Genomic DNA, 17339 nt, shown 5'->3' with positions numbered 1-17339 from the left:
CTAATCCTTTGGTCATTCTTCTGTCTCTTCTCTGACCCCTTCCCAATTTATCAACATCCTTCATGAACTGTGGACACCAGAAATGGACACATGATTCCAGCGATGGACACACCAGTTCCAAATACAGAGGTCAAATAACCTCTCTACGCCTAGTCGAGATTCCCCTGTTTCTGCCTCCATTGCAGTCAATCAGATGAGATGTAATCAAGTCAGGGGGTCCAGCTCAGAAAGAAAAATGAAAGCATGAGACATCCACACTACAATGCCCATGAAACCACTGAAACAGCCAAGGAGGAGAGTGTTTCATGTCTAACTGAGTTTCAATTTGGTTCAAAAAAACCACCCAAAATGGATCAGTCTAAGAATGTTTATTATTGGCGGGAGACAGGTGGAGACATGCCTGTGGATGAGAGCCTAGATCTTCCATCTCCCACTCCTTTGCCTTAACACAGAGACCATACGTCATTCCCATGCACAGAGTTTCACATAATGAAATAGCTTTCATTTACCCCCTTGCAGGAGAGCTCCTCTTCAAGCAGAGAAATGGACAATGGGACAATCGTGGCCAAGTTCGTCCTTATGGCACTTTCCAATCGCCCAGCCATTTGCTTCTCTCTTTTTGGTGCCTTTCTGTTGATGTACCTCATAACCCTCACTGGCAATGGCCTCAAATCCTAACCATAGGGACCAAGGCTAAGCTGCACAACCTGCTGGACTTCATCCTCCGCAACTTCTCCTGGTAAGACATCTGCTGCTCCATTGCTACAACACCCAAGATGCTGGAAAACCTCTTGTCAGAGAGCAGCATAATTTCCTTCACTGGCTGCATGTTGCAGATCAACTTCCTGGTGGCTGTAACAGGGAGGGAGGTTTTCCTCCTGGTGGCGATGGCCTATGACTGGTAAGTGGCCATGTGTAACCTTTTGCAGTACATGGTCATTAGGAGCAAGAGACTCTGCGTTCTGATGACTGCCAGGGACGTGGGTCACCAGATTCCTCAACTCCCTCTTGCACACAGTGTCTACCTGCACCCTGCCTATTTGCCACTCCAGCAAAGTCAACCAATATTACTGTGACATTCCCCCAGTGCTGACTTCATCCTACACTTCCACGTACCTCAGGGAGATGGTGACCCTCATCGTAGGGGGGATATTCGGCCTGGGTGCCTTTCTGGTCACCCTGCTCTCCTACATCCAAACCCTCTGGACCATTCAGTCAGCCGAGGGCAACACAAGCCCTTCTCCACTTGCGCCTCCTCAGACCTCATGGTGGTACATCAGTTCTACAGCACCACCGTCTTCAGCTACATATGTTGCTCATCCAGCCTCTCGCTGGATCAGGCAGGTTGGTGGCCATGCTGGATGGAGTCTTCACCCCCATGCTGACCCCCATTACCTACAGCGTGCGGAACATGGAAGTGAAAGAGATTTTGAGGAGAGTGATGGGTCATAAATGTCAGGGAATAGGCATATTGGGCACCCCTTTGCAGACTCTGTAGTGACCTTCACTGGGGCACTGGTCAGCCTTAGAATGAGATTTTCAGAGCCACCAAAGGAATTTGGATGTGCAGTTCCAATCAAATGCGATGGAAATTTTGCCTCCAAATCCCTTGGGTAACTCTGAAAATCTCATCTTGGGGGTCCCAATTGCAGTGATGTCACAGGGCTAGATTCTGGACTTCTTACTCAGGGCCTGATTCTGCGACCCCTATGGGGCCTGGTTCCCCACTGTGCTACTGTCATATGACTGTCTATATGACTCCACTGAATGCGGATGGAGTTACACAGCACAAAGTGGAACAAAGCAGTGGTAATTCAGGCCCATTAGATAATGACTTACAGCTGTGATTTTCAAAGTGGCCTGGAGGAATTAAGTGATCTACCCCACACATTTTTAATGGGATTTGGATTCCTGACTCCCTTTGGCCCATTTGAAAATCCAAGCCTCACTAAACAAATGGTCCCGTAGATTCCAATCGCAATTTGGAGAGCAAGGACCTCGTCCTGCATTTTAACTTCAATGGGGTACCAAGCATAGGGCAGGATTCCACCCTAGCAGAACAGCTGCCACACTCCCCAGTCTGAAGAAGGGGGGTAGAAAACGGCTTGTCACTTTGAGCTGAGTCCTTATTCCAGCAGAGCATTGACTTTCACAATCATCTTGTGATTAGTTCTCATTAGTTTTGAACTTTGATTAGTAAATTCACAGTAAATCAAAGTAGGGTTTTTTGAAAATTAACACTATGTAAAAAGTCATGGCAACAATAGATCAGTCGTTCTAATTTCCTACATATGGGTCAGGGAGGTACTTGCAGTTTAAATGGTGCCTTGGGTGAAGCGCTGTTAACTGGTTGAAGGTTAACAGGTTAGGTCAATAATGTCAATTGGGCTTTTGGAATTCATGCGATAAGATATGAGAACCTGATTCTCTACAGTAGAGCTGGCCCAAAAATGTCCAACCAAAAAATGTGCATTGCAAAATTAGGGTTTAATCAATTTTTTCTTTTACTTTTTTATTTACAGAAATATTTCATTGAAATTGTTCCTCTTCCAGACTTCCAACGCCATTTTTTCTTCTGGAAAAAAAACCTGAACATTTGTTGGTATTTCTGAAATTATTTGTTTCAAAATTGTGGGATTTTCTGCACTTCCTGTCTGTTTTCCAACTTGCAAAAGTTACTTCAGTTGTGCATGTAAGTAGCATTTTCACTTTTCCCACCTGGAAAATGTTGGGAAATGGTAAAGAGAGAGAGAGGGTGCCACAAAATCTTTCCCACATTTTCAACATTTCTCACCCTGGAGTTTCCTGGTGGAATTTGTCAAATGGGAATTTTTCCTGTAAAAATTTTCATGGGAAAAATCCTAATTTTCCAATTAACTGTAATAATCACAGGTGTAGAGTCTGGTGTACATTGTCCTGTGACATCAGTAGAGTGCCACTGATTTACACCAGTTGAAAATTTGGCCCACCATGCTTCATATCTGCTTGTCAACAAGATGTTTTTGCTTTAACATAAAGTCCAAAATTCTGCCTATTGACACACAACTTCAATATATTTGATCATTTAGAAAACAAAATTACAAAAATAAAGAAAATTATTTGGCTTGTCTTCTTTTCAGTTTTTCAAATGGCGTTTATTTTGCAAATAATTGCTTCTCTGCAGTGCCTTCCATGGAAAGCTCTCATATCCATTTCTACAGACATTAGTGAATCAAACTTTCCAAGGCCTCTAATGTACACAATGGAGCTGGTCAGAAAATGAGGATGGAATATTACTAAAGTGTTCATCAGTTCCACCCTCAGGCTGTTTTTCCTCCAAACTTCATTTGACCGCTATTTTCCAACCATCTCTATTACCCCTTAGTGCAATGTAAAGATGTGACTCTGATGCACATTGTACACATGGATAATTAACTGAGTCAGATAAACCAGTTTATTGGGGCTGGTCAAAAATTTTCCATCAAAACTTATTCCAAACAACTTGAAGTTTGATTAAATAAAGTTTGTCATGGAAAGTACAGTCTTCCCTTGCAAAATATTGATTTTTCATCAGAAAACCGAAACCCCCAAAACAAAAACAAAAATTGTAGAGGGTGGCAGTTTTTGTTTGAAAATGTTTTAGTTTCAGCAGTTTTTGGCCAAAAATTGTTCCATTTTCAGCTGAAAGTTTTTAGATTTGTGATTGCTGAAAAGTGAACATTTTCCCAAACCCAAAACATGTTCTGACCAGCTGTACAGATTGTTTGTTTGTCAAAACCTGTGTGCCATGGTGAGGAATGAGATGTTGATACTGAGTGATTATTCTGTATTTCCAAAGTCTCATAGATGATATTCAGATATTTTCTTCTGTTTTTCCAACCCTTGCATGCGAAAGACTGAGATTTTTCAGAGGCCCCCTGCAAGATTTGGATGATTCCCATCAGTTTTGAGAACTGGGCTTCCAAATTCCTAACGCAACTTCAAGAATTTTAATCATTGGCTTCTCCACAAACTGAGTCTACAGTTAAAGTGGTACTCCTTTTGTGTGTAGAAGAGGCCTTCTCCACCCAGGAATTTGCACCCATTTAACTGAATCAGGGCTTGTCTACATGGTGAGTTGTACTAGATGGAAATTTAATCTGATTTATTTCAAGCAACGCAGCCCCCAATTGTGGACACTCTTATTTTCTTTTAGGAGTAGCATGTTTGGGTTTAGTTTAAGTCAATTAGGAACAAATTTAAGTAAAAAAAAAATGAAAAGGACTCAGAAAAGGGCTATGAGAATATTTCAAAGCCTGGAAAACCTGCCTTTGAGTGAGAGATTTAAGAAGCTCCATCTGTTTAGTTTATCCAAGAGAAAATTAAGAGTAGAAGTGGTCCAGAATTTTTCTGCAAAACTTTTTTCCAGTCATAAAATGCCAACTCATCAAAATCAAAACTTTTCACTGAAAGTTATCCCAGTTCTGCTAATGTTTCTCACATAGAAACAAGAGCCTAGAGTAGGCAATAGTGGATGTTGGTGATGTCGCTTCAAGTTCTTACTATCAGGCAATTTTTTTACCCATGAGCATACTTAATTATTTGAACCATTTATCTAGCAATGTGGTGAATTCTCCATCACTTGGAGTCTTTACATCAAGACTGATTTCTTGTCATTGCCCTGTGTTCTGCAGAAGGTCAGAGTTGATTTACTAATGGGCCCTTCTCCCCTTACAATTTATGAATGAGCCACTCATGCCCTGCAATAAGTGTGTTCACACTGGAGTTTGCACCAGTCAGACTAAACCAGTTTAATTAAAATGCTGCACGTTTGTGTGTGGAGAAGGCCTCAGTTTAAAAACAACAATTGAAGTTAAACCCAGGGCTATTTCTGTGTGTGGACAAGGCTTGGAAAACAGAGAGAACATGCAAGCGCTTAAAAAACATTTGATGTCAATACCACTTTCCAATACAACTTTCCAGTTCCCATGAGACATAAAGCTGATTTAATGAGCCCATCTGAGATCCAGAGCTCTGACGAATTCAAGGACTCTGTCCTCAAATGCCATGATTTCACGTATAAAGAGCATACCCTGAAAACCACATGTGTGATCATAACAAGATCCATCTGCACACCAGCATGTTAGACTTCTATCTCTCCCACAGACAGTAGGTTTGGTAACAGTAGCCTCTAATAGCTCTGGAATACGTTTTGGTTCTACTGCCTGGAACTAGCTCTGATTTCAATCGGATCTGTTTGTTCAATGAAATTAGATCTCATTAAAAGATTGGGTACTGGTATTCATTCCTGAATTGTTCTCTTGTTCATTTATTTTTCTATTTTTGTGTAAATTAGGAGAGAAAACTGATGCAAGGATAGCAATACCCTGAACCGTGCCGGAGCGGGTAAGCACATGCTATTTATATTCCATTGCACCATGTGAGATGTGCCAGAAGGAAATTATAGCAAACGAGACTATTCTGCAATTTTTGCCATTTTCCAAAGTGACTCTGTCATTTTGGGTTCCTTGCATTTTGAGTGCTCAGTTTTACACAGAGGCAAAGCGCAATAACTCCATTGCTTTCTTTGTAGAATCTGACCTGTAAATTATCTAAGTGAGGAACTGATGAAAAATCTGAATCTATAGACAATTTACTAAATTATAATAGACTCTCATTCTGACCTTCATTTCACCAGGTTTACATGAGTATAACTTCATTCTTGGTCGCTGCAGCAGCTTCCTCTCGGACCTCCCAGAAACGTACACTGACCCCCTAAACTCCTCTTTCTTTCGCATCACTTTGGTCATGTAATCCCCCTTTGAGTCCTTCCCTTGGCTTTCCTGCCAATATTGTATCATATTGAAGCTTCTTGTCACTGCCTTCAAAGCTCTACATAGCTCTGCCCCTCCTTCGTGATCTTCTTTGCCAAGCCTCCCAGCTTCACCCACTCTCTGGCTAGATTCTCACCCGGTCACCTTCCTGCCATGTTCCATGAAGCCACCTATTTATAGTCCAGCTTCCCTGAGCTCTTCCGACCCTCTCCACATGTGAGTCCCTCTTCAACCCCCAGCTCTGCCTCTCTGTGTTTGCTGAATCTTGTTGCTATAGCTACATATATGAGTGCAAATTGTATGTGTGTTGCTTCTGGTTATTCCCCTTCACCTCACCTCTGCCTACTTGCCTGTCCTTAAATTGGGAGTGACTCCAAGCTGGAATTGTCCTTCTGACATGTTTGGAGAGTGCCTAACACATGATGGGGAATACTCTTCTTAGAATGTATGTCATAATATATATTATTATATATTATGACATATATTATCATGTTCCAGTTGTTACAGTGATTATTATAACAACAATGGACTTCCATGAAGTTACTCCGGTGGCTAAATCCTTAGCTGGTGTAGAACAGAGTAACTCCATTGACTATAAAAGACCAACACTGATTTATACCAGCTACAGACCCACCCCTGTTATCTACCTGCCTATCTCTATCTGTCATACCACAGCCTTCAGTGTCTGTGCAGCTACGTTGGTGTGAGATCAAAATCAGGCACAGAACACTTTCTTATAAACTATGTTTTCCAGAGAAAAATAGTCCAGTCCTACTCATATTGAAGTCAATGGGAGTTTTGTAATGGACACCAGTGAGAGCAATATAGAGTCCAAATATTGATTAATTACAAAGACTAAGAAAGGTTGTTTCTTGCACTTCTTGATTCAAGTTGCTGGGGGGAGGATGGGCAGAAATCTGTCAATCTTGGGATAACATTAAATAGAACGGTTTCAGAGTAACAGCCGTGTTAGTCTGTATTCGCAAAAAGAAAAGGAGTACTTGTGGCACCTTAGAGACTAACCAATTTATTTGAGCATGAGCTTTCGTGAGCTACAGCTCACTTCATCGGATGCATACCGTGGAAACTGCAGCAGACTTTATATATACACAGAGAATATGAAATAATACCTCCTCCCACCCCACTGTCCTGCTGGTAATAGCTTATCTAAAGTGATCATCAGGTGGGCCATTTCCAGCACAAATCCAGGTTTTCTCACCCTCCACCCCCCCACACAAATTCACTCTCCTGCTGGTGATAGCCCATCCAAAGTGACAACTCTTTACACAATGTGCATGATAATGAAGTTGGGCTATTTCCTGCACAAATCCAGGTTTTCTCACATCCCCCCCACCCCCATACACACACAAACTCACTCTCCTGCTGGTAATAGCTCATCCAAACTGACCACTCTCCAAGTTTAAATCCAAGTTAAACCAGAACATCTTGGGGGGGGGGGTAGGAAAAAACAAGAGGAAACAGGCTACCTTGCATAATGACTTAGCCACTCCCAGTCTCTATTTAAGCCTAAATTAATAGTATCCAATTTGCAAATGAATTCCAATTCAGCAGTTTCTCGCTGGAGTCTGGATTTGAAGTTTTTTTGTTTTAAGATAGCGACCTTCATGTCTGTGATTGCGTGACCAGAGAGATTGAAGTGTTCTCCGACTGGTTTATGAATGTTATAATTCTTGACATCTGATTTGTGTCCATTTATTCTTTTACGTAGAGACTGTCCAGTTTGACCAATGTACATGGCAGAGGGGCACTGCTGGCACATGATGGCATATATCACATTGGTGGATGTGCAGGTGAACGAGCCTCTGATAGTGTGGCTGATGTTATTAGGCCCTGTGATGGTGTCCCCTGAATAGATATGTGGGCACAATTGGCAACGGGCTTTGTTGCAAGGATAAGTTCCTGGATTAGTGGTTCTGTTGTGTGGTATGTGGTTGTTGGTGAGTATTTGCTTCAGGTTGCGGGGCTGTCTGTAGGCAAGGACTGGCCTGTCTCCCAAGATTTGTGAGAGTGTTGGGTCATCCTTTAGGATAGGTTGTAGATCCTTAATAATGCGTTGGAGGGGTTTTAGTTGGGGGCTGAAGGTGACTGCTAGTGGCGTTCTGTTATTTTCTTTGTTAGGCCTGTCCTGTAGTAGGTAACTTCTGGGAACTCTTCTGGCTCTATCAATCTGTTTCTTTACTTCTGCAGGTGGGTATTGTAGTTGTAAGAAAGCTTGACAGAGATCTTGTAGGTGTTTGTCTCTGTCTGAGGGGTTGGAGCAAATGCGGTTGTATCGCAGAGCTTGGCTGTAGACGATGGATCGTGTGGTGTGGTCAGGGTGAAAGCTGGAGGCATGCAGGTAGGAATAGCGGTCAGTAGGTTTCCGGTATAGGGTGGTGTTTATGTGACCATTGTTTATTAGCACTGTAGTGTCCAGGAAGTGGATCTCTTGTGTGGACTGGACCAGGCTGAGGTTGGTGGTGGGATGGAAATTGTTGAAATCATGGTGGAATTCCTCAAGGGCTTCTTTTCCATGGGTCCAGATGATGAAGATGTCATCAATATAGCGCAAGTAGAGTAGGGGCTTTAGGGGACGAGAGCTGAGGAAGCGTTGTTCTAAATCAGCCATAAAAATGTTGGCATACTGTGGGGCCATGCGGGTACCCATAGCAGTGCCGCTGATCTGAAGGTATACATTGTCCCCAAATGTGAAATAGTTATGGGTAAGGACAAAGTCACAAAGTTCAGCCACCAGGTTAGCCGTGACATTATCGGGGAAAGTGTTCTTGACGGCTTGTAGTCCATCTTTGTGTGGAATGTTGGTGTAGAGGGCTTCTACATCCATAGTGGCCAGGATGGTGTTATCAGGAAGATCACCAATGGATTGAAGTTTCCTCAGGAAGTCAGTGGTGTCTCGAAGGTAGCTGGGAGTGCTGGTAGCGTAGGGCCTGAGGAGGGAGTCTACATAGCCAGACAATCCTGCTGTCAGGGTGCCAATGCCTGAGATGATGGGGCGCCCAGGATTTCCAGGTTTATGGATCTTGGGTAGTAGATAGAATATCCCAGGTCGGGGTTCCAGGGGTGTGTCTGTGCGGATTTGATCTTGTGCTTTTTCAGGAAGTTTCTTGAGCAAATGCTGTAGTTGCTTTTGGTAACTCTCAGTGGGATCATAGGGTAATGGCTTATAGAAACTCGTGTTGGAGAGCTGCCGAGCAGCCTCTTGTTCATATTCCGACCTATTCATGATGACAACAGCACCTCCTTTGTCAGCCTTTTTGATTATGATGTCAGAGTTGTTTCTGAGGCTGTGGATGGCATTGCGTTCCGCATGGCTGAGGTTATGGGGCAAGTGATGCTGCTTTTCCACAATTTCAGCCCGTGCACGTCGGCGGAAGCACTCTATGTAGAAGTCCAGTCTGCTGTTTCGACCTTCAGGAGGAGTCCACCTAGAATCCCTCTTTCTGTGGTGTTGGTAGGGAGACCTCTGTGGATTAGTATGTTGTTCAGAGGTATTTTGGAAATATTCCTTGAGTCGGAGACGTCGAAAATAGGATTCTAGGTCACCACAGAACTGTATCATGTTTGTGGGCGTGGAGGGGCAGAAGGAGAGGCTCCGAGATAGAACAGCTGCTTCTGCTGGGCTGAGAGTATAGTTGGATAGGTTAACAATATTGCTAGGTGGGTTGAGGGAACCATTGCTGTGGCCCCTTGTAGCATGTAGTAGTTTAGAAAGTTTAGTGTCCTTTTTCTTTTGTAGAGAAGCAAAGTGTGCGTTGTAAATGGCTTGTCTAGTTTTAGTAAAATCCAGCCATGAGGAAGTTTGTGTGGAAGGTTGGTTTTTTATGAGAGTATCCATTTTTGAGAGCTCGTTCTTAATCTTTCCCTGTTTGCTGTAGAGGATGTTGATCAGGTGATTCCGCAGTTTCTTTGAGAGCGTGTGCCACAAGCTGTCAGCATAGTCTGTGTGGTATGTAGATTTTAATGGATTTTTTACCTTCAGTCCTTTTGGTACGATGTCCATCTGTGAAGGTCGCTATCTTAAAACAAAAAAACTTCAAATCCAGACTCCAGCGAGAAACTGCTGAATTGGAATTCATTTGCAAATTGGATACTATTAATTTAGGCTTAAATAGAGACTGGGAGTGGCTAAGTCATTATGCAAGGTAGCCTGTTTCCTCTTGTTTTTTCCTACCCCCCCCCCAAGATGTTCTGGTTTAACTTGGATTTAAACTTGGAGAGTGGTCAGTTTGGATGAGCTATTACCAGCAGGAGAGTGAGTTTGTGTGTGTATGGGGGTGGGGGGGATGTGAGAAAACCTGGATTTGTGCAGGAAATAGCCCAACTTCATTATCATGCACATTGTGTAAAGAGTTGTCACTTTGGATGGGCTATCACCAGCAGGAGAGTGAATTTGTGTGGGGGGGTGGAGGGTGAGAAAACCTGGATTTGTGCTGGAAATGGCCCACCTGATGATCACTTTAGATAAGCTATTACCAGCAGGACAGTGGGGTGGGAGGAGGTATTATTTCATATTCTCTGTGTATATATAAAGTCTGCTGCAGTTTCCACGGTATGCATCCGATGAAGTGAGCTGTAGCTCACGAAAGCTCATGCTCAAATAAATTGGTTAGTCTCTAAGGTGCCACAAGTACTCCTTTTATTAAATAGAACGAGGTTCCTTCAGTCTCCTCGCAGTCATGGTGTTTCACAATAATTTCCATTTTATCTACATTGTCTAGGTATAAGGGCCCTGATTCTCTGCTGCTTGTACCTTGTGTCATCATTAACCTTTACACAAAGGGAGTGTACCAAATAATTGCTGAGGGCTTCTATTTCCAATGTGCTTATCTGAACCAATCCAATGTGCTTATCTCTTAACTACCTTTGAAAATCTGGCCTTTCAGTTCTTTGGAACATTTCAGCCCTTCTCTAGACACCTGAGGAGAACACAAAAACTTCAAGTACAATTGTCTCTGATCCAGCTGTATTTTTTCTCAGATTTAGAATCCACATCATCCCTCCACCAGCGTTTGGTGAGGCATGATTTCCCTTTACAAAAATCATGTAGACTCTTCCCCAACAAATCATGTTCATCTATGTTTCTGATAATTCTGTTATTTACTATAGTTTCAACCAATTTGCCTGGTACTGACATTAGGCTTACTGGCCTGTCATTGCCAGGATCGCCTCTGGAGCCTTTTTTAAAAATTAGCATCACATTAGCTATCCTCTAGTCATCTGGTACGAGATGATTTAAATGATAGGTTACATACCACAGTTAGTAGTTCTGCAATTTCACATTTGAGTTCCTTCAGAACTCTTGAGTGAATACCATCTGGTCCTGGTCGACTTGTTACTGTTTAGCTTATCAGTTTGTTCCAAAACCTCCTCTAATGACACCTCAATCTGGGACAGTTCCTCAGTTTTATCACCTAAAAAGAATGGCCTCAGGTTTGGGAATCTCCCTCACATCCTCAGCCATGAAGACCAATGCAAAGAGCTCATTTAGTTTCTCTGCCATGGCCTTATCTTCCTTGAGTGCTCCTTTAGCATCTCAATCACCAGTGGCCCCACTGGTTGATTGGCAGGCTTTCTGCTTCTGATGTATTTTTTAAAAAATTGCTGTTACTTTTTGAGTCTTTGGCTAGCTATACTTCAAATCCATTTTTGGCCTTTCTAATTATATTTTAACACTTCATTTGCCAGAGTTTATGCTCCTTTCTATTTTCCTCACTAGGATTTAACTTCCACTTTTTAAAGGATGCCTTTTTGCCTCTCACTGTTACTTGTAAAGCTGTGTCCCCACACTTGGGTAGGCTGTACCCCAGAGGCTCTGAAATGCTAAAAACAGTAACAATTTCAATTCGGTGAGACTTCATCAGCATGGAACAAAGCTTCATCTTTCTTGCTTCATTTGTGGTGTGAAAAGGGTTGTTCCTTTGCAGAGCTGAACTAAATTTAGCTACAAGGGACCAGATAGTTTTTATGCTTTTAGGCTCCTAAAGATGCAGATAAGGTGCCTACTGAAATTTTTCAAATGCACCTAGGCACCTAACTCCCATTGATTGCAATGGGAGTTAGGCACTTAAACTGCTTCGGTGTCATTGCCAATCCAACTAAGCAACTATCTGCACCTTTAGGTGCCTAAATACGTTTGGATCTCTGGCCCCAAATTTTTTATTTAAAATAAGGAGAATTATTGACAGTTCACATGATATTTTGCACAAATATTAAGAGTGGTTGGCAACTAATAAAAAGGTCTGGGAACCCAGCAGAACTGAGGCAGGAAAGATCATAATGCTCAGTGAGTTACAGGTGGGGTTTTTGTAGTTTAATGGGAATTGCATGCCAGACTCCTACATGCCCACTGCATGTAAATATATAGGTGGGAATATTCAAAGTGCCCTAATAGACATGGATGCTCAATTAATGGGAACTTGGCATCCAAATCCCCGAGACAGATTTGGAAAATCTCATCCACTGATCTGTGACAGTTCTTCTCATTTTGTTCCATTTGACCCATCTTTCCTTGAATAACTCCATGACTAATCTAATATGGGTAATAAGAAAAGGAGTACTTGTGGCACCTTAGAGACTAACCAATTTATTTGAGCATGAGCTTTCGTGAGCTACAGCTCACTTCATCGGATGCATTCAGTGAAAATACAGTGAGGAGATTTGTAGACACACAGAACATGAAAAAATGGGTGTTATCATACACACTGTAAGGAGACTGATCACTTAAGATGAGCTATTACCAGCAGGAGAACAGGGAGGGGGGAAGAGGGAGGGGAGAAAACCTTTTGTAGTGATAATCAAGGTGGACCATTTCCAGCAGTTAACAAGAACGTCTGAGGAACAGTGGGGAGTGAGGGGGAATAAACATGGGAAATATTTTTACTTTCTGTAATGACCCATCCACTCCCACTCTCTATTCAAGCCTAAGTTAATTGTATCCAGTTTTCAAATTAATTCCAATTCAGCAGTCTCTCATTGGAGTCTGTTTTTGAAGACTTTTTGTTGTAATATTGCAACTTTTAGGTCTGTAATCGAGTGACCAGAGAGATTGAAGTGTTCTCCGATTGGTTTATCAATGTTATAATTCTTGACATCTGATTTGTGTCCATTTATTCTTTTACGTAGAGACTGTCTGTTTGACCAATGTACATGGCAGAGGGGCACTGCTGGCACATGATGGCATATATCACATTGGTAGATGTGCAGGAGAACGAGCCTCTGATAGTGTGGCTGATGTGATTAGGCCCTGTGATGGTGTCCCCTGAATAGATATGTGGGCACAGTTGGCAAGGGGCTTTGTTGCAAGGAAAGGTTCCTGGGTTAGTGGTTCTGTTGGGTGGTGTGTGGTTGCTGGTGAGTATTTGCTTCAGGTTGGGGGGCTCTCTGTAGGCAAGGACTGGGCTGTCTCCCAAGATTTGTGAGAGTGATGGGTCATCCTTCAGGATAGGTTGTAGATCCTTGATGATGCATTGGAGAGGTTTTAGTTGGGGGCTGAAGGTGACGACTAGTGGCTTTCTGTTATTTTCTTTGTTGGGCCTGTCCGGTAGTAGGTGACTTCTGGGTACTCTTCTGGCTCTGTCAATTTGTTTCTTCACTTCAGCAGGTGTGTATTGTAGTTGTAAGAATGCTTGATAGAGATCTTGTAGGTGTTTGTCTCTGTCTGAGGGGTTGGAGCAAATGTGGTTGTATCGTAGAGCTTGGCTGTAGATGATGGATCGTGTGGTGTGGTCTGGGTGAAAGCTGGAGGCATGTAGGTAGGAATAGCGGTCAGTAGGTTTCCGCTACCGGTATAGGGTGGTGTTTATGTGACCATTGCTTATTAGCACCCTAGTGTCTGACAAAGGAGGTGCTGTTGTCATCATGAAGAGGTCGGAATATGAACAAGAGGCTGCTAGGCAGCTCTCCAACACCACGTTCTACAAGCCATTAACCTCTGATCCCACTGAGGGTTACCAAAAGAAACTACACCATTTGCTCAAGAAACTCCCTGAAAAAGCACAAGAACAAATCCGCACAGACACACCACTGGAACCCCGACCTGGGGTATTCTATCTGCTCCCAAGAGCCAGAAACCTGGAAATCCTGGATGCCCCATTATCTCAGGCATTGGCACCCTGACAGCAGGATTGTCTGGCTATGTAGACTCCCTCCTCAGGACCTACGCTACCACCACTCCCAGCTATCTTGGAGACACCACTCACTTCCTGAGGAAACTACAGTCCATCGGTGATCTTCCTGAAAACACCGTCCTGGCCACTATGGATGTAGAAGCCCTCTACACCAACATTCCACACAAAGATGGACTTCAAGCCGTCAGGAACAGTATCCCCAATAATGTCAAGGCAAACCTGGTCCTGAACTTTGTGACTTTGTCCTCACCCATAACTATTTCACATTTGAGGACAATGTATACCTCCAAATCAGCGGCACTGCTATGGGTACCCGCATGGCCCCACAGTATGCCAACATTTTTATGGCTGACTTAGAACAACGCTTCCTCAGTTCTCGTCCCCTAATGCCCCTACTCTACTTACACTACACTGATGACATCTTCATCATCTGGACCCATGGAAAAGAAGCCCTTGAGGAATTCCATCATGATTTCAACAATTTCCATCCCACCATCAACCTCAGCCTGGACCAGTCCACACAAGAGATCCACTTCCTGGACGCTACGGAGCTAATAAGCGATGGTCACATAAACACCTCCCTATACCAGAAACCTACTGACCGCTATTCCTACCTACATGCCTCCAGCTTTCACCCAGACCACACCACACGATCCATCATCTACAGCCAAGCTCTACGATACAACCGCATTTGCTCCAACCCCTCAGACAGAGACAAACACCTACAAGATCTCTATCAAGCATTCTTACAACTACAATACACACCTGCTGAAGTGAAGAAACAAATTGACAGAGCCAGAAGAGTACCCAGAGGTCACCTGCTACCGGACAGGCTCAACAAAGAAAATAACAGAACGCCACTAGCCATCACCCTCAGCCCCCAACTAAAACCTCTCCAACGCATCAGCAAGGATCTACAACCTATCCTGAAGGACAACCCATCACTCTCACAAATCTTGGGAGACAGACCAGTCCTTGCCTACAGACAGCCCCCCAACCTGAAGCAAATACTCACCAGCAACCACACACCACACAACAGAACCACTAACCCAGGAACCTATCCTTGCAACAAAGCCCCTTGCCAACTGTGCCCACATATCTATTCAGGGGACACCATCACAGGGCCTAATCACATCAGCCACACTATCAGAGGCTCGTTCTCCTGCACATCTACCAATGTGATATATGCCATCATGTGCCAGCAGTGCCCCTCTGCCATGTACATTGGTCAAACTGGACAGTCTCTACGTAAAAGAATAAATGGACACAAATCAGACGTCAAGAATTATAACATTCAAAAACAAATCAGAGAACACTTCAATCTCTCTGGTCACTCGATTACAGACCTAAAAGTTGCAATATTACAACAAAAAGTCTTCAAAAACAGACTCCAACAAGAGACTGCTGAATTGGAATTAATTTGCAAACTGGATACAATTAACTTAGGCTTGAATAGAGAGTGGGCGTGGATGGGTCATTACAGAAAGTAAAAATATTTCCCCATGTTTATTCCCCCCCACCCCCCACTGTTCCTCAGACGTTCTTGTTAACTGCTGGAAATGGTCCACCTTGATTATCACTACAAAAGGTTTTCTCCCCTCCCTCTCCTTCCCCCTGCCCCCGTTCTCCTGCTGGTAATAGCTCATCTTAAGTGATCAGTCTCCTTACAATGTGTATGATAACACCCATTTTTTCATGTTCTGTGTGTCTATAAATCTCCTCACTGTATTTTCACTGAATGCATCCGATGAAGTGAGCTGTAGCTCACGAAAGCTCTGCTCAAATAAATTGGTTAGTCTCTAAGGTGCCACAGGTACTCCTTTTCTTTTTGCAAATACAGACTAACATGGCTGCTACTCTGAAACCTAATATGGGTAGTAAGACATTCCATTTCTCTCAGTTCGTCAGTGGTTTTCAACCTTCTTCCTGTAGATGGTGTTTGGTTTTGTGACCACAATGATGAAAGCCATTCATTGACGTAGGACTGCATTATAAAGGCTGGGTCTAGTCCCCAAATTGTTCTGGTTTATTGTCTGTCTGTGCTTGATTGGTGCACTGTGCTTTCTCTAGACACTGCACACATGGCAGATGTTGAGAGGGGAAACCAAAGCGATGTTACAGAATTCATCCTCCGCGGGTTCAGGATCCTCTACCCATTCCAGATTGGTCCCTTTGTGCTGGTTCTGCTAACGTACCTCACCACCGTGGCTGGGAACACCCTGGTCATTTTCACCATTCTGGTTGACCAAGGCCTTCACACCCCCATGTATTTCTTCCTAGGGAACTTGTCCTTCTTGGATATCTGCTACACATCCAACATCGTCCCCAAAATGCTGCAAGGTTTCCTGGCTGAGAAGGGTGTGGCGATTTCCTTCAGCGGCTGTGTCATGCAGCTTTATATCTTTGGCTCCCAGGCAGCCACCGAGATCCTCCTGCTAACGGTGATGGCCTACGATCGCTACTTGGCAATATGCAGGCCGCTACGTTACACATCCCTCATGAAGACGAGGGAGTGCATTAAGCTGGCATCCTGCTCTTGGCTGGGTGGCTTCCTCTTCAACCCAGTGATAATGGCCTGGATTTACAGACTACGTTTCTGTGGCCCTAATGAAATCGACCATTTCTTTTGTGACTTCATGCCCCTGGTCAAGCTGTCATGCAGTGACACCCACCTGATCACCTTAGCGGCATTCTTGCTGTCCTCTACAGCCACCCTGATCCCCTTCCTGCTAACCCTGACATCCTACTCATTCATCATCACGGCAATAGTAAAAAACCCTTCCAGCACTGGGAGGCAGAAGGCCTTTTCCACCTGCACCTCCCACCTTATTGTGGTCAGCACTTTCTATGGGGCTCTGGCCATGGTCTACATGGTGCCGACGGCAAGCGCAACCATCTACCTAAACAAAATATTCTCCCTTCTCTACAGCCTGGTCACCCCATTGCTCAACCCCCTGGTCTGAGAAACAAGGATGTGAATGATGCTCTGAAGACAGTGGCCACTAGACTGTTGGATTTTCGAAGGAGGTAGAGCCAAAAAGGGAGCATGAGGGATTTAAAAATGAAAACTACAGTAGAACCTCAGAGTTACGAACCCCTCGGGAATAGAGGTTGTTCATAACTCTGACATGTTTGTAACTCTGAGCACAACATTATGGTTGTTCTTTCAAAAGTTTACAACTGAACATTGACTTAGTACAGCTTGGAAACTTTACTGTGCAGAAGAAAAATTATGCTTTCCCTTTAATTTTTTTAGTAGTTTATGTTTAACACAGCACTGTGCTGTATTTGTTTTTTGTTTTTTTTCCCTTCTGCTGCTGCCTGATAGCGTATATCCAGTTCCCATTGAGGTGTGTGGTTGATCGGTCAGTTTGTAACTCTAGTGTTCATAACTCTGAGG

At 43.5% G+C, this 17339-nt stretch overlaps 1 protein-coding gene across 1 annotated transcript; it reads left to right on the top strand.

Moving 5' to 3' along the window:
• The first annotated feature begins 16020 nt into the window (after window positions 1–16020).
• Window positions 16021–16902, top strand: LOC125622610 (olfactory receptor 11A1-like). Its single transcript, XM_048820735.2, has one exon. It carries the CDS (start codon window positions 16021–16023, stop codon window positions 16900–16902), a length of 882 nt encoding a protein of 293 aa, XP_048676692.2.
• Window positions 16903–17339: the final 437 nt, after the last annotated feature.

Source organism: Caretta caretta, chromosome 13 (assembly GCF_965140235.1).
Source record: "Caretta caretta isolate rCarCar2 chromosome 13, rCarCar1.hap1, whole genome shotgun sequence".
NCBI lineage: Eukaryota > Metazoa > Chordata > Testudines > Cheloniidae > Caretta > Caretta caretta.
This window is presented reverse-complemented; position numbering and strand designations above follow the sequence as displayed.

Excerpts from the sequence above, each read along its gene's own strand:
- LOC125622610 (XM_048820735.2), top strand. The coding sequence starts at position 16,021 with ATGGCAGATGTTGAGAGGGGAAACCAAAGCGATGTTACAGAATTCATC.